At 44.1% G+C, this 18,764-nt stretch overlaps 1 protein-coding gene across 1 annotated transcript in view; it reads left to right on the top strand.

The window, feature by feature from the left end:
• Positions 1–14,281, top strand: part of pros (homeobox protein prospero) — a 69,394-nt gene extending 55,113 nt beyond the window's left edge. Inside the window, exons 4-5 of the mRNA XM_080281330.1 lie at positions 13,044–13,188; positions 14,014–14,281. Coding sequence (XP_080137456.1) covers positions 13,044–13,188; positions 14,014–14,193 — 325 coding nt within the window. The 3' untranslated portion in view covers positions 14,194–14,281. The remainder of the gene's footprint in view (positions 1–13,043; positions 13,189–14,013) is intronic.
• The last annotated feature ends 4,483 nt before the right edge of the window (positions 14,282–18,764 follow it).

The raw sequence follows: 18,764 nt of genomic DNA, 5'->3' as shown, positions 1-18,764 counted from the left end.
CTTAACTCTCTCGTTTCAACCCTTCTCACTTCCCCCCCTTATTTACCTTCCCCCATCCTTGTCTATCCCCCTTATCCATCATTTCTTCTCTCGCTCCCAGTACTGTTCCCGCCGCCTCCTTCTAAAGCCTCTCCACTTTTCCTTCAAAGTCCCCGTCCTAAACCCACCCCTTCTCATCCCTCTTCTCTGTTTGCCACTCATCCCCCTCCCCATATCCATTCTCACATTTCTTCCCTCTAAAACCTGTCCTTTCTTCTCCCCAGCCCCCCATACAAGCCTGCCTCTTATTCTCCTCCCGTTTTCCCCCGCTCATCCCCCTCCACCCATTCCTCCCCCTCCTAATCCCACCCCCGATCCTTTGCACAGGGCCGCTTGCTGTGCGTCTCAATCTCCGCTAATTACTGTCTAATCGCATCTGCATGTAGGGGGAGAAGGCCCGACGCGGAGACAAAGATAGAGAGATGGAGGAAAGATGGAGAGGGAGAAAGTATGGAGGAAAGATGGAGAGGGAGAAAGGATGGAGGAAAGGTGGCAGGATGGTGATGGATGAAGAAGAGATGGAGAGTGAGACGGAGTGAGAAGCATGGAGGAGAGAGGAAAAGAGATGAAGAGATGGTTAGAGGAGGGAAAGAATGAGAAAATTAGGTGGAGAAAAGACGGATGGGTGGAGAGAGGTGAGGAACAAGAATTGAGGAAAGAGGTGAAAGGCGGGAAAGGGAATGAGGGAGGAAATACGAGGGATGAGCACTCAAAGAGTGAAAATATTGAGAGAGAGGGAGGAGGAGGTAGGAGAGAGGAGAGATTTAGTCAAAGATTAAGGGGGGAATAAAGAAAGGAAATAAGGAGGAAGAAAGTAGGAGGGAAAAACAGAAGGAAGAGAAAGGAGAGTGGGAGGAAAATTAGAAGGAAGGGAGGAGGGAGGGAAGAACCCAGCCTAGCGAAGAAAATCAATAAGGAAATTTTTGAGGTCTTTAGTCTTCCTAATCCGAACCCTGATGTCGATGGTTCCGTTCTCTTCATTTGGCCGTGCATTCTGGCCATTTTTTCTCCTTTTATTTTTGTCTTTCATTCCTTACGTTGTTCCTGTCCAGTTGGCCATGCATTCAGTGATTTCTGTCCATTTTTTTTCCATGTTTGTTGGCAATTAGTCCCTACTTTTTCCATTTGGTCGTGCTACCTGTCCATTTCTATTCTTGTTTGCTGTCGGTAACTCCGTGCATTCTTTCCGTATATCTCTGCTCTCTGTCAGTTTTGAATACCTGTTATATATCCATCATTCCCTACATTCTGTCTATTTACACATGCTGATAGCTTTCCATTTTGATATTTATTTTCTGTCACTTGTTCTCACCTTTAGTTATCCAGATTTTCACTCACGCAATTTTCTTTATCCATACCTACATCTCATTACCCAGATTTTCATGTCTCCAGGTCTTTAATTATTCAGAGTTTCCCTTACTTGCAGCTTCATTTATACGGACCTTCAGTTATCCGCAGCTGCTGTATATTCACCTTAGAGAGCATTGTCGCATTACTCTTGGGACCCATGCCGTACATCATTTACCGAGCTTCAGTGATCCGGAACTTCATTTATCTGAATTTTTCGTAATCTGTGACTTCATTTATCCGAACTTTCATTTACCCAGAGATTCATTTATCAGGGGTTTCAGTTATCCAGAAATCAGTTATCGGCCGAAGCTATAGTTATCAAGATTTTCATTTATCAGGAGCTTCAGTTATCCGGAGCTTCATTTATCCGGACCTTCTTATCAGTGGTGCAGTGACCCGTACTCAGCTCTTCCTTAATCCCGAGTCTCCCTAATTAAGAGTTTTGCCCCAGGGTAATACAGACTTGTTAATCTGTGTAAGTCACTGAAACACACACACACACACACACACACACACACACACACACACACACACACACACACACACACACTCTCTCTCTCTCTCTCTCTCTCTCTCTAATTACGTAAACTTCACCCACGATTATCCAAAAAAGCACAGGGGAGAAGCAGAAGCAGGGGAATTGATTGCTTGGAGGAGGCTGTGTGTGTGTGTGTGTGTGTGTGTGTGAGAGAGAGAGAGAGAGAGATGGTGGCGGTGTCCTAACTGCTTGCGATGGCTTGGTGTTCAACTCTATCTTATTATGTTCCCCCTTTGATGTCCACTAGAGGGTGGAATGTGGAGGGAGGGAGAGAAGGAGGGGAGAATGGAGAGAAGGAAGGGAGAATGGAGAGAAGGAAGGGAGAAAGCAGAGGAGGGCAAAAGGGAGAGATGGAAAGGAGTAGAGAGAGGAGGAAGACTGGGAGAGAAGAGGGGGAGAAAATGGAGCAGGAGAGAGGAAGGGAGAGAAGGGGGAACTAAGGATGAGGGAAAGGAGACAGTAGGTTGGATAGGAGGGAGAACTGGAGAGAATGGGGAGACCGGGGAGGAGAAGGAAACGCTGGAGAGACAGAGGGAGGAGGAGCGATATGGGGTACATGCAAGTAAAGAAGGTAGACAGGAAATTGGAGGGAATGGGAGAGGAAAAATGGCTGAATGTGGTAGAGAGAATGGGAGAGGAGACTGAACAGGGGGAGTAGAAAGAGGGCGAGAAGAAGAAAAGGGGGACGAGAGGGAGAGGAGGCATGATGAGAGGAGTTAAAGGGTGGAATGTGTAGCGAGAGAGGCAGGGAGAAGTGGGGAGAGGAATGAAGTTTAGGGAAAGAGAAATTAAAATGAAACAAGAGGGAGAAGGAGCTAGAGGGTGGAATATATTGAGCGAAGGAAGAAAAGGGAGAAGGAAGAAGAAAGGAAGGGGGAAATGGAAAGAACGTGGAGGGAAGAGTAGGGAGGCAGGAAGAGACGAAGGAAGGAGAGTTGCAAGGAGGAAGAAGAGAGAGAGTAGAGTGAGGAGGGGAGAGATGGAAGAAGGGAAGAAGAGATTAAGAAGTAAAGGAAAGGGTGAGGGAGGAAGGAAAAGGAGTGAGAGCTACTGAAGAGGAATGGATGTTTGTGTGTGTGTGTGTGTGTGTGTGTGTGTGTGTGTGTGTGTGTGTGTGTGTGTGTGTGTGTGAGAGAGAGAGAGAGAGAGTAGAAGGGTTACAAGGGAGGGATGCAGCGAGAGCTTGATTAGGGAGCAGAGAGGGAGGGGAGGTGGGTAGGGAAGGAGGGAGGGAGGAAAGGTAGGTATGGAGGGAAGGAGAGAGAGAGGTAGATAGTGAGGGAGGGACGGAGGAGGGAGGTAGTGATGGAGGGGGGGAGGGAGAGATGTAAGTAGGGAGGGAGGGAAGGATGGAGGGGGGAAAAAGAATTGGACGAACAAAAATGAGAGGGGTAGGCGAGGCTGCCGGTGTGACGTCACATGCTTGTCAGGGAACGCACACGTACACACGCACATATATAAATGCTTACACAACTGGTATACACGCTTCTACATACCTGTACACACAAATGCTTAACTTATAAGTATGTATACGTTTGTATATACACGGATGCACATACACGCTTACTCACAAGAACAAGTGTATACAGAAATCCGCGCAAACTATATATATACTATGCACACAGTGTATATTACGATATTCATGTAAGGAAACCGGACCTCGCACGCACACACACACACACACACACACACACACACACACACACACACACACACACACACACACACACACACACACACACACACACACACACACACACACACACACACACACACACACACGAGCGCATACACTCTCACAATGCAACATCTTAGAAATGCAAGACGGGGTGGGAGGGGAAGGGGAGGAGGGCCAAATACGTAAGCGTGGCGAGAGGGAAAGAAGGGGTTGAGAGAGAGAGAGCGCATTGGAGGAGGGAGGGAGAGTTGGAGAGCGAGTGGGTGAAGAAGGGAGGGAGAATGCAGCGAGGGGGTGAGGGGTGAATGCAGTGGAAGAGGGGAGGGGAGGGGAAGTGTATGCAGTGGAGGAGGAGAGGGGAGGGGAGTGGGTGTGTATGCAGTGGAGGAGGGGAAGGGGTGTGAATGCAGTGGAGGAGTGAGGGGGGGGTGAATGCAGTGGGGGAGAGGGGTGAGGGGGAGAGAGAGCGTCTTGGCCGACCCTTGAGGCAGCCTCTCCTTCACCCTGGAGGAAGTTGAGTGTACAAAAGACTGGGGGGAGAGTTGTGCTCCTCAGGATTGATTTCTCCTCTCCCCTCTCTCTCCTCTCCTCCCTCCATCTCTCTCTCACTCCTCCTCCGTTACTCTCTCTCTCTCTCTCTCTCTCTCTCTCTCTCCATGTGCTCCTCCTCTTCTGTTTTTATCATTCTTTACTTTCGTTTTCTTTGTATTTTTTCTTTCCCCCCCATTCCATCCTCCACATTTTCTAATCCGGCCCTGCCTCTATTTTTTTCATTTTCAGTCTCACCCATTCCCAGTCCCCTTTCTGTTATTGTTTCTTCTCCGCCTTTATTTCTCTTCCCATCTTACCATTATTGTAGTTTACCTCCATTCTCTATTCCATTCGACTTTTTCTTCCCCCTTTTCCGTCTTGATCCTTTTCTGTTTCCCCTGTCTTCCTTCCCCTTTTCACTCTCTCCATCTTCTCATTGTCTTTCCAGCTCCCCTTCCCTCTTCTCGTTTTCCATTTACCTCCCTCGCTCCCTTACTCCCTTTCTCATCACTTTGCTTCCCAGACTCCTCTCACCTGCCTTCCTCCCCTTCGTCACTTCTACTTACTCTTACTTTTCTCTTCCTCCACATCTCCCCCCCTCACTCCCTCAACACTACCCCCTCCTTGGTCTCCCTTCTCCCCTCCCCTCCCTCATTTCACCTCCCACCCTCCTCCCTAGTCAGTTAGTCAGCTGTAACGGTTATGCATCTGAGTCAGACATTTTTATTTTCCACGTTCCTTTCTTCCCAGTCGTTCCGTTTATCTTCATTTAAAGAGTTACGTAATTTTTCGCCCATGTGATTAACTCCTATACGGTCTTTTTTTTCCTGGCTACCTCTGGACGATTTAATTCAGCTCAAGGAAAACCTCTGACATAAGCGATTAAAAACAACTTCCTTCAGCATGCTCACCACGATGCTGGTTATTTATTTATTTATTTATTTTTTCTGGGGACGATTTTATTAGGAGACATAATTATCACCTCTTAGAGCAGGAATTAAACGATATTTGGATTAGAGACGCCATTGACTCGTTTCTACTTTTTTTTTTTTCCTGTGTTTTTTTTTTCGTCTTATTTTTCCCTGTCATCTGCACGTCAGTTCTTATTCGTTCATTTTTATGGTTTTTCGGAGATCTTGATATTATTCATTTTTCATGTCTTTGCGTGTGTGTGTGTGTGTGTGTGTGTGTGTGTGTGTGTGTGTGTGTGTGTGTGTGTGTATTTGTATTATGCTGATATTTCGTGTTATTCACATTTTAGGTAAATTATTCGTTACTTGAAGTACTCTGATAATGTTTGCTGTCGTTCCGCATTCTCTCTCTCTCTCTCTCTCTCTCTCTCTCTCTCTCTTACCCCCCCTTATGGCACCGTGGCCTCATTAGCGCGTGATCCCTTTGTTTTCACCCTCTTTTTCTTTCTTCTCCTTCGTTCTCATTATCCCTGTCTTCCTTCTCTCTCTCTCTCTCTCTCTCTCTCACACACACACACACACACACACACACACACACACACACACACACACACACACACACACTAACCATTCTCTCTCTCTCTCTCTCTCTCTCTCTCTCTCTCTCAAGTAGCTCCTTAACGACTAGGTTGCCAACTGGGAATATATTTTAAGACAGTTTTTAATCCATTCTTCCGCCTCGATTCTTCCCACGTTCATTTTCTTTTCTTTTTTTCAAGATGTGGAATAAACAGGGTCTTTTCTGGGGAGACTAATTTATTCAGAGAAAGGTGGTGTGTTATGTAAGGGTATGATTTAATGAAAAGGGGTTTACTTTGTGGAGGGGATGGGGAGGTAAGGCGGATGCATTTGAAGCTTGGAGGTAGAAGTAGGGAGGAAGGGTGGGAGGCATGTCGAAGCAAAGGTAGGGAGGTTAGTGAGAGAGAGGGGGGGTGGTAAGTTAAGTTAAGAGTTAGGAAAGGGAAGGATAGACTGACGGATAGGTTGGTAGGTAGGTAGATAGGTTCACGGAAAGGATTACTGGTAGAAAGACACGTATGCTTATTAGGTAGGCTAGTAGGTAAGGATGTAAGTAGGGATGTAGGAGACTGGGTAAGTAGGTATCCAAGTCTTGACTCTCTCTCTCTCTCTCTCTCTCTCTCTCGTTTTGCCTAATTTCCTCCTTTCATCTTTTCGATTCGATTTTTAAAAATAAAATCAAGTTGTCAGCAACACTTTTCCTTTTAATTACTTCCCTATTCGCTCCTTTTTCATCATCATTCCTCCGCTTCCTCCTCTTTTTTATTTTTCGTAACATCTCCTTTCTCTCCTTTCTAATTATCGTACGTAGGGCATCCTGCTTGAAGAAAACTCACCTTCCCCCTTTCCCCTTCCCCCCTCCGGCCTCTCCTCTTCTCTCTCAACCCTTTCCTTTCCCCGTTTGTCAAGCCCTACGGTAAACTTTTATCGGATGCCTTTTTTTTTTTTTTTTTTTTCATATTTCCTAGACATTTTTCTTGACTAGGCCTCATCAAGCTCCTGTGGTGATTAGTACGCAGGCTGAGAGAGAGAGAGGGAGAGAGAGAGAGAGAGAGAGATTTATGGTTATTTCTTTTGTAGTTATATTTGATATCTGTTTTTTTTTTACACATAGAGGGTGATAGGGTATTGCCATAACACATTACACCACATCAGAAAACTTAGCTCACACCCTTAGACGGTAACTCCCCATAACACCATAGGATAGCCCAGTTTACACTACAACTTGCACATTACACCACACCTGAGATGATATACGCCACAACACATCCCACACCACATTTCATCTCTTCATACCACCCTGAACGATGCGCCACACCACCTCAAAATTCGTTATATACCACACTACATCACCACTCATACTGCACAACACCAACTCACCACATAAACCACACCAGCTCACCAGTCACACCACACCATCTCACCATGTACACACCACACCATCTCACCATGTACACACGACACACCACCACTGCATACCAGCCCACCACATTACGCCACACTCCTCCATAGATCATACCGGCCCATTCCACGCCAGTTTCCTCCTGCTACCAACCACAGAGCCGGTATAAACAATCATTAAGACGAGCATTGCATTAGTAAGAGTAGTGGAGGGGGGGAGAAGGAAAGGGCGAGAGATGGAGGGGGTGAGGGAGGGGAGAGAGCGAAGGAGATGGGGAGGAAGGAAGGGGGGAGGGGGGCTAGGAAGGAGTTGAAAATGTTGGGAGGATAGGTGGGGGAGACGGGGAGGAAGGAAAGGTAGGGGAGGAGAGGGAGGCGGGGCACGGAAGGGAAAGGGAGGGGAGGAGAGTGGAGGAAAGGGATGGTGTGGAGGGGGTTATGATGTTGAGGCAGTGGTGGCTTATCAGACCCTGGGAGATTTCTTACTCCTCATTAGTGCTGACTGGGCCGCATTTCACATTCAAGCTGGCATTAGATTTATCCTCAGCCAAATTACCCTCGCAGGAGTCGTTTACGGAGTTTTTTTTTTTTTTTTTTTTCGGCAGAGGGTTGAGGAAAGGGAGGGAGGAAACTTTCGTGGTCTTATCTGGCCACGAGCTCTCTTGTTTGGTGTAATTAACGCGTTGTTTTGACTCCGGAGCAAGATGGCGGGCTGGGTGACTCGTTTTTGTGTACAGGCTCGCAGGATAACGTCCCCTCCTCTCACTTCCGCCTTCTCCCGCCTCGATTGTCACTTTTTTTTTTTTTCTCGTCTTCATTGCTGTTTTCTGTTTCTCATTACATTGCCTCATTTTTTGTTATTTTTGCACTTTTTCGTTATTTTTGCAATTTTTCGTTAATTTTCGCCCCCTTCTATAGCATGTTCTCTTCTTGCCACCTCCTCAGTGCACGGTTTTCATAATTTCACTCTCGGTTCTTACGTAAAGGTCTTCATTAGTTCCAGATTTTCCGTTGTTTTGCCCTTTTTCATGGTTGGTTATAGATGTTTTCAATTTTTTCTTTACCTTTCGTTTTTGTTCCTTCTGTCGATTGTTTTTTTTTTTTTTTCGGTAGTTTTGAAATGTTGCCTTTAGTTTTGCCCGTGTCGTTCTAGTTTTCCTGCATTTTTTTTTATTTTTTATAGCTTTGACAGTTTTGCATGTATGTTCATAATTACGTCGTTAACATCACCCACAGCTCATATTTTATCTGCTATTCGTTAAATTTATCAATTTTTCGTTAGCTTTATAGTATTTGTTGGTTTTACTATTCTTTCGTTAGTCTCTTCATTAGTTTCATCCTTTATAGTTATGGGTTTCGTTAGATTCATTTTTTTTTAAATTCTAGTTTTTACATACTTTTTCATGTTCCTCTCTTTATACGGCGCTCTGTTCCCATTCTGTTTTCTCATCTATATTTGCCCTTTTGCATAGGCTATCCTGTTTTCTTCTCATAGTACCGTGTTCCTTGGTGAAGTTTTCCGTGTTTTTATAGTAACTTCTCTCAAGCCTGCATTTCTGTTTCATAATATTGCTGTTGTTTTTCCCCTTGTACCGTACCTTCAGCCTCTTCTCGCATCCTTGTTCATTTTCTTTCTCTTCTTGTATTCCGTCTCTCCCCTGCCTGCCTTTATTGTCCCGCCGACCTGCTTTTACGTTTATTTCCCCTACTTTGTCGTTTACTTTTATATCGTCATTTTTTCTTTCCTTTTCCTTTCCATATATATATATATATATATATATATATATATATTATACTTGTGTCTCCTGCTGTGTGATTTGTTCTCATTTTCCCATAATTCTGTTTTCTTTCCATTTCATTAATTTCTCCGTTTTCCACTTCATGTTCTCGACTGACTACGAAAGACCATAATGATAAAACAGGTGACATCATCGTGATTAAACCCCCCCCACACACACACACATTAAAAAAAGCGACCTAGCGTATAAAACAGGTGATTGCGGCGTAACTAACCATCCTACGCATCCATCACCCCAGTTTTCCCCTCCTCGGGCATCCTCGTCGACAAATGGAGAGGGCGAACGTAGGGACGTAAATTCTGGCTATTAACTCCCTGCCTTAGAGAGAGAGAGAGAGAGAGAGAGAGGGGTGGGGGAGGGAGGGAGGATAGCTATACTAATAAAATAATAATGAGACGAAGGAAATGCAGGAGGAGAATAAGGAAAAGAGAGGGTATGAGTAAAGGAGATAAGGAGAATTTAAGAAAGGAGTTTATAAGTAGTCGCCATTCTTACGTCTGGGATTTTGAACCAGAGAATACGGAGGTGATTGTGTGTGTGTGTGTGTGTGTGTGTGTTAACAAGAGCATTGTGTGTGTGTTAACAAGAGCATTGCGTGAAGATTTGAGTCCTTACATATGATAAACATCCGGGATAAACGATTTCTTTCAGTTTATTATTTACTTCTTATTATATTTGGATTTTTATATTTCTCTCTCTCTCTCTCTCTCTCTATCATTTTTCAGATCACATACGTTTTTTGTGCATTCATCCTTTCCCCGCCCCTCGATCCTGTTTATCCCTGTTTCTGCTCAAACACACACACACACACACACACACACACACACACACACACACACACACACACACACACACACACACACACAGTTCACTCCTTATCTCCCCCTTTCCCACCAGCTTCTTTCTCTCCCCCTACCTCCCCCCAACCTCCCCCCATTGCTCTCAAAACCTGAATATTGTCATTGCACACATGCGTTAGTGTACCGTACCACCCTCACCTGTTTCCTAACCTACTTTCCCGTCTCCTAGTTTCTTTTCTTCTTGCAAATCTATGTGCTTCCAGGATTACTGCCTTGTCTCCTTGCCAAGTTATCAGTCTTAGCATATTTACCTGTCACCCTTATTTCTTAGCTTATTTACCTGTCACCCTTATTTCTTTCCTTATTAACCCATACCTCCAGTTTCTGTCTCATTATCTTTCTCCAAAGCTACGTGTTTCCAAGCTTGGTTTCCTGCCGTCCTGCCAAATTACCCGTCTTTTAGCTTATTTGTCACCCTTAATGTTTCCTACTTAAATTTAGCTGTCTCCTAGCAAGTTTCTTATCTCCTAACTTCCACGTCATATATGGTGACCTGTTTCCTACGCTGCTTTTATGTCTCCATCCTTACCTGTACCTTTGTGTTTACCCGGCTTTTGTTACTTATTTGTATTTATTTATTTTTAGAGTGGGTAGAAAGTTCAAAGGGTGGAGAGGTTTCATGAGGAAGCTTTCGTGTTTGCCAAATCTCTCTCTCTCTCTCTCTCTCTCTCTCTCTCTCTCTCTCTCTCTCTCTCTCTCTGTACCAGCCGTCATTCATCCAATCATCATCATTTCTCACTTTCTTCCTTTCCGTCTTCTCTTCCTACTTCCATCCACCTTTCGTGCCCTCCCTCCCTGTTTCCCCATCCGCCTTGCCATCCTTTCGCACCCAAACCCAGATCGCGATTAAGCCCTCCCTGACGTCCCTCCTCGATAATATTAATCTTCGTAGCATCCAGCTCCGTCTCAAATCCTCCGTCGCCCCTGCCGCTCACGTAGGAGAATTAGGAGTCAGGCCCATGGTGGTAAAATGCCCTTCCGTGGTGCGTCCTGAGAGAGAGAGAGAGAGAGAGTATATTATACAGTATGAAGTGGAGCATAGTGTATTTATGTGCATGTGTCTTTTCGGAGAGAGAGAGAGAGAGAGAGAGAGAGCTGAGGAGTATGAAGTGGGACATTGTGTGTTTGTGTTTATATGCTGACTTTTTATCGGAGAGAGAGAGAGAGAGAGAGAGAGAGAGAGAGAGAGAGAGAGAGAGAGAATGGAGTATGATGTGGGACATTGTTTGTTTTTTTAAAATCAGGTAGCGTCCATTTGCATTGCCCTCTGGTTATTTTGGGGGTTAATAGTATGTATTTATTTTTCTTGTACTTCTGTTTTTCTTTACGTACAATTCCATTTTCCAGTAATCCTGCCATGTTTTTTTTTTTTTTTTTTTTTTTTTTACGCGTATTGATTCTGTTTTCATTCAGTTGTTTTTCTACAGTATTTTTCTTTGTATTCCTGTTTTTTTTCATGTTTTTCCTCTTGTTTTTTCTCATTAGCTTTTTCTGGGTATTGTTTTTGATATCTTCGTTTGCCTTGCCTGTTGCCTTTGCTTTCGTTCCTGTTTTTGATCTTTCCACATTCCCAGTCACTCTCTCTCTCTCTCTCTCTCTCTCTCTCTCTTTCCCCCCCCCCTCAGCTGTATTTCACTTATTTTACTAATGATAAACGTCGAGGAGAAGAATGTCATTTTGAGACTAGCGAACAAAAAAGGTAGTGATAATTATAACGTATGAGTGCATTGTAGAACTGAGTAGGGGGGAGGGGGGAATGCGGCGGAGGAGCGGGAAACGAAAACGAGAGTAATAGAAAGGAAAATGGATGAAAGCCGAGGGGTTCCTATGCCATAACATATTATTTTACTCTACCCACCTCATCCTCAACTTACAGACAATACGTACATATGTGTGAGTGGGAGGGGTGAGTTGGGGGGAGGGGGGTATCGCAGGTGTAACTCTTGTCTGAACACCTGACTATCTTTCATCTGTAGTTGTGTTCACCTTAACTACGCTCCCTCCCCCCTCATCTCTCTTTCCTTCCCTTTCTTTATTTTCTCTGCCGTTTCCTTGGTGGTTGATCGTTTTTCTTTCGTAAGTACGTTTGTGTGATGATCAGTGGAGAGGGAGAGAGAGAGAGGGGATGTGGGTGTGCCGACAATGCGCGCGCGCGCGCACACGCACGCGCGCACACACACACACACACACACACACACACACACACACACACACACACACACACACACACACACACACACACACACACACACACACACACACACATTCATGACCCGAGACAGCAAGAGAGTGAGCGGAGGGGAAAGAAGGACGAGGCGTCGAAGATAACTGCTCTGAATCAGATAAAAAGTCGTTTGATAACACACACACACACACACACACACACACACACACACACACACACACACACACACCTTAGGGAAAAGTTTTACTGGTAATCAAAATGTATTATGAATTTATAGGTTTCTTCTCCATTATTGACCTCTCTCTCTCTCTCTCTCTCTCTCTCTCTCTCTCTCTCTCTCTCTCTCTCTCTCTCCCCTTTTTTTGTCACCTGTTTGTGCTGTTTAGTATTAATATTCATGGTAAGGGTCCCGCATCGCTCTAAGCTGGGTCAGAGCGGGTGTTGGCCTCCTTATGGGGAAGAGGAGGAAAAAGAGGAGGAGGGAGAGGGAGGAGAAGGAAAAGTGAAGAGGAGGAGGAGGAAGGAGAAGGAAGAAGAGGAAGTTAGAAAGATGATTTAGGAAAGAGTGGTAATGAAAATAATAATGAAGATGGTACAGTTAACGAAGGAAAATATTAAGAGGAGGAAGACGAATAGCTAGAACAGGGTTAGTGAAAATGGCGATAATAATGTTGGGAAAGGGAAGTAATATGGGAGAAAAAGAAGAGGTGGAGGGTAGCAAGAAAAATAAGTTGCTGGGATGGATAGGTAATGCAAAGAGGTATGATGGTGATGGAAACTATTTAAAAAAGGAAGACGAAATAATAGGATATATTGCCATGACGGTCATGTTTCGTCAATTTTAAGAATTATGTCTTAATCATTTGTTGTGTCTACGCCTGTGTGTATGTATAGTTGATATATTCTCCTGTGGTAGCTAGCTTTATTTTACTTTACCTTTAATTAACTGTTTTTCGTACCTTCCTGTATTTGACTTAACCTTACTTTACCTTGCGTTTTCTTCTTACCTTACCGTACTGTACCTTGCTTCATCTCACTATAACTTTGCTGTACCATATTTTTACTTTCTCTTCCCTTCGCATCTCATTTCTTCCCATCCTTTCTCTTCACAAACTTCATCTTCCCATACCTGTGCAGCCACATTCTGACCTTTTTTTTTTTTTTGCCCGCAGAGAGTTCTACTACATTCAGATGGAGAAGTACGCGCGGCAGCACCTGAGCGAAGGCATCAAGAGCTCGGATGAGATTGTGGTGAACTCGGAGTCCGAGATCATCCGTGCCCTCAACCTCCACTACAACCGCAACAACCACCTTGAGGTTTGTTATTTGGGTGGCCTCGGATTTGGCAACGCCCTCTGCCAGATCATGTGTTCCTTCATTTCATTCACAATTTTACATCGCAGATCCACTTCAGTCTGATTTTATTTATATATATATATATATATATATATATATATATATATATATATAATAGTAATCACATTTTTAACGTCTTCAACCCCATGCCGTATATATTAATTTTATTCACATTGTTAACACCCTGTACAACGGTCTTTTTCATCATATTCACAGTACCTTCAGACGGTTTATTTTGTAAATTTTTCGAAGAGGAGGGATTAGATGCAGCCTTCCTGAACTACAGTACTTCAGTATGAGAGAACTTTTCCTTAACAGATTTATTTCATCAGATAGTAGCAGTAATAACAAACAAAACACGTCACTGATTTGAAGGGATTGATACTCCATGCCGATTACGTATTTTGTATTTAGTTCAACTAACGACGTTATTCAGCACTGGGGAACACCCTTATATGAAGACATTAATAAAGGCCGTATCAAACACATTCAGTTCGAAAAATCCCGAAGTTGAATATATTGGTTTAAAACTAGTAATTATAAAATGATAAGGTACGTCATCGGAATAAAGGCTTGCGTCGTGCCTTCCCCTGTATTTCCTAATGTAAAGTTCAGTGGATACAGCGGATTGGTGTTGAGAGAATAAGATGAGAAAAATGAGCTAATTAAGGTGAATGCTATACTGGTACATGTGGTTATGAACTCATGATAAAAATCTTTCTTAATATTTTATAAAACCCCAAGGTTTAAGTAAGTACCAACATTAATTTTATCTTTTTCCAGCAGATCCCTGAGCACTTCCGGTACGTTGTCGAGCAGACTTTGCGGGAGTTCTACAAGGCCATTCAGGAGCAGAAGGACCAGGAGCAGTCGTGGAAGAAGGCCATCTACAAGGTGATCGCTCGCCTGGACGAGCAGGTGCCTGAGTACTTCAAGTCTCCGACCTTCTTGGAGCAGCTTGAGTAGCGGTGTGGATCCGCCCCGGCCGGCCCTCACCCGGCCCCGGCGGCCCCGCCATCCCCACTCCCACCTGCTGCTCGTGCAGCCACCTCACCCGTCACCTCACCTGCAGTAGCAACAGCTGATGCAGCCTCTGCTGCAACCACCTCAGTTGCAGCCTCTACAGCTGTGGCAACCTCACCTGCAGCCTCAACAGCTGTTGCAACCTCAGCAGCAGGTACCTCAGCTGCAGCATCAACAGCTGTGGCCTCTTCATCCGCAGCAACCTCAAACGCAGCATCAAATGCTGTGACCTCAGCTACAACAACACCACCCACAGCAACCTAGAAGCTAGAGTTGTGTATATACCAGTGAGTGAGCGGCCTCAGGCTGGACACTAGAGGAAGACATGTTCAGAGAAGGCTAAGATGGAGGACTGTTATATGGGCATTCTTTTAATATTATCATGATACAAATATTGAAGGTGCATGTCTCAAATTTTGTCCAAATGTTGTAGCCTTGATTTATTGTGAATATCTATGAGACAAAGCATTTGTGCCTTTCCATGCCTTCCAGTAACAATGATGAGATCTTTCCGACAGCCCAATGTTCCCGATTTGTATATAGTTTACTTTTGTTCACCTTGTTTGTTTGGTTCCTCGAGCCAGAGGATGACTTGTGAACTCGCGGCCATGTGAGATAGCGGGCGATGCTGCCGCAGCCCCGCCTTTACCAGGGTGGGGCCTCGCCTGGCTCACAGATCTTCTGGTGAGGGTGCTGGGCCACACCCCACCCTCGCCACCCACCTGCACCACACCTCTCAAGTCATGCGCTACGTCGCATGCAGGAGTCTCCTAGTCACATGCTAGCTACCCAGGTCCTAGTTTTATTTTTACTGTTTATTTTGATTTTTGCACTGATTCTCAAGTAAGGCTCCTAGTTCTAAGTCATGCATGTAGGATAGTTGTTGATGGTGGTTCCCAGTTACCAAGTTATAATAGCCAACCACACAGTCAAGCCCATACACTCCATAGTGCAGCCCCGGGATGCACACTGGCCGGGGCCCCCAGTGGGCGGATGGGCGGGCCGCCTCGCCCACATGCAAGAGGACGAGAGTGTGTGCCTGTGCCCCCGCCCCCCTCCTCTCACCACAAGAAGGCAATACCCCAAGTCACAGACACTTGCTCACAACCACCTATGTTAGGCGAGTTACCTGCGAGCATAAGACAAACCAAAGTGGCCTTGCTTTGTGGTGGTCGTAAACTAAGATTGACTGCGAGAAGACATCGTATGTGAGATCTAGTCACATGAATGAATCTCCGGTCTGTGACGATGCAGACCAAGGCATAATCAGTTACCTATGTTGAGAAACCAGACCCAAAGTATGAATATCAAAGTGATCTCGAGACTGCTCAGATCTGACAAACTTTTCTCCTTCAGTAGTGCACTCTGCTCGACTTACAAATTTGCTAACCAGTATGGTGTTGGGATTTCCGTTTTATGAGGCTTTGTAGATAGAAGCTGTGTCTATCTCGAAGCTTTCCACTCATGCAAGTTGTTTATAATTATACAAAACCAAAAGACACATGAACAGTTATAATCATGTCAAACAAACAAATATGTATTAGCAGAAGTCACAAGTGGATTTTTGTTGGTGTAGCCAGCGTGATGTGGTCCCTCGCCTTCTGCTGCCTCGTGTAGGGAGGGGCTCACACCACCTTCAGTACAGTTCAGTGTTCTTTGTCAGTACAGTTGTGTGAACATGCAGAGCTAGTTGGCAGTGTATTGTCTCTGGCAGTCTATTATGCTCATGTCAAATTCTTTCACTGATTTGTTTTTGTATATGCTATTGTATGCTATTCCATATATGCCATAGACAGTACATAAGACATCATGGTAATAATGCTTTTCAAACCAAAACTTTGGTGCTAAATGTACAACCGTGTTAATCGTCTGGTACTTCCATTTAGGCGTTTTTATTACATTCCATAATGTAGTCTGTGTGGGTGAGGGCTGGGGTGGGCCTGGTCTCCCCCCCTGCCTCCCACACCCGTACCAGAAACGTCATCAAATTAGGCACCTTAGAGATGGGTAGTGATGTGATTGCTTTTGTATGAGATTGTTTCCCTATTGATTGTGACCTTTAGTCTTTTTGATGCTATATTTTCTTAAAATCAAATTTTTAAAAGTTTTTGAAAAGTGATTATATGCATTCCATATTCTCTTCATGGACTCTAAAATATCTGTTTCTTTCTTATTTTCTGCAACTCTTTATTATTTCACTAACCCCGGCTGACCGGCGTACGGGTTAGCAGCAACCAAACCAATGTTTTTTTCCAGTCTAGTCCATACCTTAGAGTGTAAAAGAACAGTTAAGTGTTTGCTTCCAGAAGCTAGTTTGTAATGAGGTCCGTTTGACGCAGCCGACGCCAGCAGGCGTTAGGGAGTCAGGCTTCAGCGGACTCTGGTTGAAGTATTCCATAGTTATTGAATCAGAGCTATTCCATGTTTGATTTGATGTTACATGTTCTCTCCCAGTTCAACTACAGGCTTGTTGTACCCGTTGATGATGCTATTGATGTCCATTCTCTCGACACCTATGTCGAGGCGTCTGTACGCTCCAGCCCTGACACAGCCGGCCCCAACCCAGGCTCAGGGTTAGAGGGACAGACAACCTTCTGGTGTTTTATGAAGCACTGGTTCTGTGGGGATACACTGCAACAGCAGCAACACAAGACCAAACCGAAGGCAAAATTATCTTTATAAAGTTTATGGACCTCCACCCCCTTCACTCGGTGCTCTCCCTCCGCCACCGCCCCTCCCCCCACCACTGCCACTGTCTGGCCCAGCCTGGCCACCACACACCCGGCCAATATCAGTGCTGTCACCTGCGCTGTAACATACAGCATGGTGGCAACACTGTCACACCTGAACATGGCTGGTGCCAACATTGGCACCCCAACACAACGCTGTAACTGCCAGCATGGCATGCCAACACAACACGTCTGGTGCCAACAGGCCCTGGACCCAACATGGCTGGTGCCTCTGGGGTGGAGGTGCCACAAACTTTCCACACAAAATTTAAAGCAGTTGTCAACAGCACTAACCGGAAGGGTCGCCTGGGTAAACGTCCAGTGTTTCAAGTGCCTTGGTCTTACATTTCGATAGAGGGCGGCCCTATTTTTTCACAGATCTCCCCACGGAACCTTTAGTGCTTTCAGCATTCCATGTGAAATGTTGATTTATGCCAATAGAAGCTTTTTCAGTTTCTGTTGGATTTATAGGAAGACAAAAATGGTTTAGTTTTTAAAGAGGAAATTTAAAAGTTTAATTTATTGATTTATTATTTAATATGTGCACCTAGCATTATGTGTTTTGCATATATAACATATATTCAATTATTATAGAATGTACTAGTTTGTAGACATAAATACGATTCAAACGGAAATGCAGTATTTTATTCCCAGTACTAATCCCTCCTCTCCTCCTAACCTTCCTTCCTTCACGCCCCCCAGCTTGGTTTTGCCGCTTCCCACCAGATCAGCGAAGCAGCCAGCTGGCTACCCTACCAATTCATAGTTTATTCCTGGTTTATCAAATATACACCGTAGATTATAGTAAACTAATCAAACTTAGGTAGACATAATATGAACTGACTAATATTTGATCATATTGTAGATGCACTGTAGAGAGTTCAGTTAAAAGGACAGTGTTATGAACTGGAACACTGTACTTTTATACATCGCAATTTGGTAATATCTTCCCCATCATATGCGTTACCTGAACCAAAACAGTAGAGTGGGCAGTATCGCAACAAACACATCTTGAAGTATGTAGTGAATCTGGTCTGTTGCATAATCGGGTGATGTAACATTAGGAAGTATTGTTACATGTCTTATGTTGACTTATGAACACTGTGATGGCTTCCGTGACAAGTTATCGGTTAGACCATCTTGGAAATCAGTAAAAAGAAAAATAAAGCAATCGATGAAATGCAATATTGTATTCTGAAATTGTACTGAAATAGTAGTTCCGAGTGTGGATTTTTATGCTGCATACTTGAAGGTTGGCAAGGGTAGTAGAGTACTGGGTATGGCAAAGCTCTTCTCACTTGAATTCTTTGATGCACTCTCTTATATTTCTGTATGAATTTAAAACAAGTATAGTTTGTTACTTAACCTTTCACCAAGATGACGTCTTATATCAATGTGTTTTTGTTGTCTCCAAATGACTTCGTTCAATTTCTTGTGCTGAAGGAGTAAAGAAAGCTATATCAAACCCATTCAGTTAAAAAAAAAAAAAGCTCAAGCTAATGAAATCGTATGTAGACATCAAATTATAATATATATATATATATATATATATATATATATATATATATATATATATATATATATATATATATATATATATAAAATATGACGTCCTCGTTCTGAAGGGGTGACGGGTATGGCACTTTTAACAGCATGTGCAGCAGTATGGGTGGCATTGTACACGGCAGATATTACTAAATCATCTCTTCTTTAACCCCCTTGTGGTGAAAACAACATTAGTATTTTATTCTTACAAACGCCAGATGATTTTACTTAGCTGAGTGA

Source organism: Coenobita brevimanus, chromosome 89 (assembly GCF_032717465.1).
Source record: "Coenobita brevimanus isolate Jiangsu-jjx chromosome 89, ASM3271746v2, whole genome shotgun sequence".
NCBI lineage: Eukaryota > Metazoa > Arthropoda > Malacostraca > Decapoda > Coenobitidae > Coenobita > Coenobita brevimanus.
Note: the sequence above shows the minus strand (reverse complement) of the source record. Positions and strands in the feature narration are given on the sequence as shown.